This window comes from Mus musculus, chromosome 9 (assembly GCF_000001635.26).
Source record: "Mus musculus strain C57BL/6J chromosome 9, GRCm38.p6 C57BL/6J".
Classification (NCBI taxonomy): Eukaryota; Metazoa; Chordata; class Mammalia; order Rodentia; family Muridae; genus Mus; species Mus musculus.
In genome coordinates this window covers 38,827,248-38,831,957 of record NC_000075.6, presented here as the reverse complement: position 1 = coordinate 38,831,957, position 4,710 = coordinate 38,827,248, and the positions used below count along the sequence as shown (strand labels likewise).

Here is a 4,710-nt window from a genome sequence, read left to right as displayed (position 1 = left end):
TGCAAATCTATAGTCTATTAATAAGTATTACAACGTCCAAATGCCTTCACTTTTTGCACTTACTTCTTATTGCACAGGGTAAATCATTTCCTACTTAGAAACATATTTTTTCTCATTCTAAAAACCTAGTACAATTGAAATTTCCAAGAATTTATGATGGTAACCCTAGCAATGGGAAATATAGAGCCTGAACCTGCCACCTCCTGTAACCAGGGAAGACATTCAATGGAGGGATTAGAACACCACCTGAGCCACAAAACTTAGATCCATAATTTGTCTTGCCTACAAGATATAATATGCAGAGATATAATATGATGGTGAATTTGAAAGAAGGACCAGCCAAGGACTGGGCCAGAGTGAGACCCATGGATTGAGAGGAAACCCACATATGATACTATTCATGATATTCTGCTATACTTGCAGACAGGGACCTAGCATAAATGTCACTGGAGATGGGCTTTACTAATTAACTGATGGAAACTGATGTGGTGACTCACAGCAAAACATTAAGTGAAGCTTATGGAATCCTGTGGAAGAAGTGGAGGAAGGATTGAAGGAATGACATGGGTCAAAAAAACAACAAGAAACCTTACAGAATCAACTAACCTGGACTCATAGGTGCTCATAGAGAATGAACTATCAACCAGAAAGCATGCATGGGATGAACATAGGCCCTCTGCACGTATGTAACAGCTGTGCAACATGGCATTAATGCAGTACTTCTAAAGTGGGAGCAGGGGCTGTCTCTGACTCTATTGCCGGCTTTTACATCCCTTTCCCCTAATTAGTCTCCCTTGTCTAGCCTCAATAGAAAATACTCCTAGTCTTTCTGCAACATGATATGTCAAAGATGGTTAATACCCATGGCAGGTCTCCCTTTTACTGAGGAGAAGTAGACCAGGGGTGGTTGCAGAAGCAGAGGTGAGAGGAAGGGACTGTGAGGAGAGAAGGGAAGGGAAACTGTGATCAGTATGTAAATAAATATATATTTTAATCAATATAAAATATTTCCTGATTTCTGTGTCAAGCATCTGCATTTGGGTTTAAGTTAAAAAAATTATGAAGAATATTGGGATTTTTAACAAATCTTAAGTTTATTATCTAGAATGAAGGAAAAAGGGTTTTGCAAAGAGGGGAAGAGGTAAAAAAAAAAAAAAAAGACACAACAGAAGATGGACTTCAGAACCCTCCCTAGGGGCTAGAAGTAGTTAGCCCATCAGGATAAAATGTAAACCTTTTGAAAGACACAGGGTTCCTCACACCACTACTTTCAATATATATCCACACTAACTACAGTTTTCAATTTTTTGTTATTCTATCTTGACAATTATTCACTACAGGAATATTAGTTGATTTGTTTTGAACATGTGGAAAACATGGAATTAGTAAAATAAAATGTTAATATCTTAGTTATAGAAAAATAAAAATATTATTACTTTTGATTTTTGGTTTTCAAATTTGTTTTCCCTATCTGGTGAAATGCAACACAGTTTAGGATTGACAATGATTTTTAACTCTAAAAAGATTTAGGCAGGAGCTGATACCACGGGACTCCTTTTCCTCAGAAAACTTCAGTTCTGATTTTAGAACCTTTCAGGTAATTGGATCAGGCTCCTTAAATTATAGAGGATAAGCCATGTCTACAAATACCCTCACAGCAAAATACAGATTGAAAAACTGGGGTCTCCTTGATACTCCCCTCTGGTCTACCCTCCTGTTTCACTCCTGCCTCTCTCTCTCTCTCTCTCTCTCTGAAATCCATCTTCGGAGAAACTTCAAATCTCTGAGTAAAGGCAACGTGTATACAGTGTGAAAGAAAGACAGGCCATATTCCCTGGGCTTTCTGAGATAATTCTGAGGTCAAATGTAGTTTGCTAAGTCTAAGATTAGAATCTGCTATTATTTTTGTGCTGCTATTGATTGAACAAAATGTTACTGATTCAATTTGCAGACTATTGATAATAAAAGATTCCTTTTATTTTGATGATGTTTAAAAAAATTGGTTGAAACTCATAATGTATGAAATAAAGAATTATTTTTCAGCTTCATTTACCTTCACCAAATATCTTTGCTCTGTAAAACTTTGTATATATTCCTTTTTATGAGAATGACTAATCATAGTAGCATATTCTTATATGTGAAAATCTACTTTTTATTTCAAACAACCTCTAAGATGAAAAACAAATAGCACTTACCCACAAGGTAGATCAAAACAGAATCATTTGTTTTTATAAGTTAAGCATTCTTATATTCTATGTGTACTGATACATCACAGTAGCAACGTTAAAATGATTTCCAAAAACTTTTGCTCTAAAACAATAAAATAACATTTCTGCTAATGATTTACACTTTATGAAAAAAAATAATTAAGGTATTCATTTATTGAGACCATATACAAGAATAGACATAGCAGGAATTTTACAAGCACTTAAAATATTTCTGAATTTTTTATAGTAAATAAATTTTCAGTCTTGGTAATATTGTCTTATACAAAGGCAAAACAAACCGATTACTTATTTCTTACAAAATGAGAATTTTGCAGTTTATCTTATGTTACTATATTCAGAACAAAGAAATTCATGTACTAGAGAACACTGAAATATATTTTATTCGATGACTACATCAACTAATACTTATAACAAAAAGTGCAAAAAAAAGTAAAGAAAAATTATCTGATGTATCAGAGATTGAGACCAATTGTTGAAAAAACCGTATTTCCTGTGATTTTTTTTTTGTTTGAGTACATGTTTATATTGGCTAATCTTTAATAATCTCTTAAGGCAGGAGAAACTGATGTAGATTTTGTAGCTGTTACCAAAAGCATGAAAGAGTACCTGAAATCTTTAAAAATTATCACCAATTTTGTTCATTGGGTTTGTTTTTAATTTAAAAAAAAAAACAAAAACAACTCTGTGTCTCTGTCATTTGAATTCCACTAGGACACCAAAGACACACAGCAGAGCAGGATCCACAGGCTTAATCAACACAGTATAAATGGATGGTGGGTTATGTTATTTGGTTAATTGCTTACCTAATCGATAGTATTTGTCCATGCAATAACCACATTTCCTTATGAAAAAATTAAAGTGTAATACTTTTTACTTGTTTCTTGATGTCTCATTTATATAATTATCTATATAAAATGCAAGAAAAAGAACAAGGCAAATGAAGAAAAGTTGTGAATAAAGCAAATCTGGCTCTAAATTAATGGAGATAATGAGTTATATTTGATTAAGATCAATATCTATTTATGATAAATATCTCAAAATAATTAAGGGAATTATTTACTTCTAACATTTCCCTATCTCTGCTCAAGAAAATAATTTTCTCTTCAGAGTTTTCTTCAGAGCAACTTTGACATCCTTATTCCTTAAGCTGTAGATCAAGGGATTCAGCATGGGCCCGACATTTGTGTAAAATACCGAGGCCACTTTTCCCTTGTCCATAGACTCTACATCAGAAGGTTGCATGTACATAAATGCTGCTGCTCCAAAGAAGAGTGAGACAGTCATTATGTGAGAACTGCAGGTGTTGAAGGCTTTAGCCCTGCCCTGTGTGGAGCTGATGCGTAAGATGTTAGCAATGATGAAACCATAGGAGATAAAAGTGGTACTGGTAGACACCACAATGTTCATGCCAACCAGAACAAAGACCACAACCTCATTGTTGTAAGTGCTGGTGCAGGAAAGCTGGAGCACAGGGAGGATGTCACACAGATAATGATTGACAAGGTTGGCATCACAGAAGGTCAGTCTTGCCATGCAAAGTGTATGGGCCAGGGATCCCCAGCATCCCATCACATATGCCCCAAACACGAACACAGCACAGATCCGGGGGGATAATATAACATTATATAGCAGTGGCTTGCAAATAGCAACATAACGGTCATATGCCATTGCAGTCAGTAGATAACATTCTGTAATGACGAAAAAGCAGAAGAAGTAGAGTTGAGTCAAGCAGCCTGTATAGGAGATGGTGTTCTTCTCTACTACAAAATTAATTAGCATTTTGGGGGTAAAGACAGAAGAGTAACAAATATCTACAAATGACAGGTTAAAGAGGAAATAATACATGGGTGTGTGAAGGTGTGTATTCAATGAAATCAGTGTAATTAAGCCCAGATTTGCCACTATAGTAACCACATAGATTCCTAGAAACAGAAAAAACAGAGGCATTTGGAGTTCTGGCCGATTAGTTAAGCCCTCCAGGATAAATTCTGTCACCAGGGAGTAATTTCCATGTGTCATTCTTCTGTAGATCTTCATCTACACAGGTAAAAAAAGAAATAATTAACACAATATTGAACTTACCTAAGAAATTTCCCATCCATGCTCTGAACTCTGTTGTTCCCTAAAAGATCCTTATATGGTTTGCAGATCATCTAGTTTGAAGAAATTCCTTGCAGTGTGTGATTATCTCAGGTTGCCTGTTTTTCTATTTCAGATATTAGTGGCTTTGCAGGTACAATTCCCATGTTTTTAAAAGAGGCAACTGTGCACATTTCAGAAGTGGCTAAAAATTGTGTTATCATAAACACAATGTACCTTGCCCATGGTAAATTACTGAGAAACCCATTGAGTAGATCTCTCATCTAGGTAAGCTTAAGATACTGGGGGTTCATCTTATGAAGTGGGGAATAATTTTCCCAAGACATTTTCTATGCTACACTATCCCAGCAAATCTTGCGACAGGGACACTCATACTCAGAAT

General features: G+C 35.2%; 1 protein-coding gene across 1 annotated transcript; it reads right to left on the bottom strand.

Annotated features, from left to right (window-relative positions):
- Nucleotides 1–3,275: 3,275 nt before the first annotated feature.
- Olfr923 (olfactory receptor 923) lies at nucleotides 3,276–4,343 on the bottom strand. The gene has a single exon (NM_146816.2). The coding sequence runs from the start codon at nucleotides 4,263–4,265 to the stop codon at nucleotides 3,312–3,314; it is 954 nt and encodes a 317-aa protein (NP_667027.2). The 5' UTR covers nucleotides 4,266–4,343; the 3' UTR covers nucleotides 3,276–3,311.
- Nucleotides 4,344–4,710: the final 367 nt, after the last annotated feature.

Excerpts from the sequence above, each read along its gene's own strand:
- Olfr923 (NM_146816.2), bottom strand. The coding sequence starts at position 4,265 with ATGAAGATCTACAGAAGAATGACACATGGAAATTACTCCCTGGTGACA.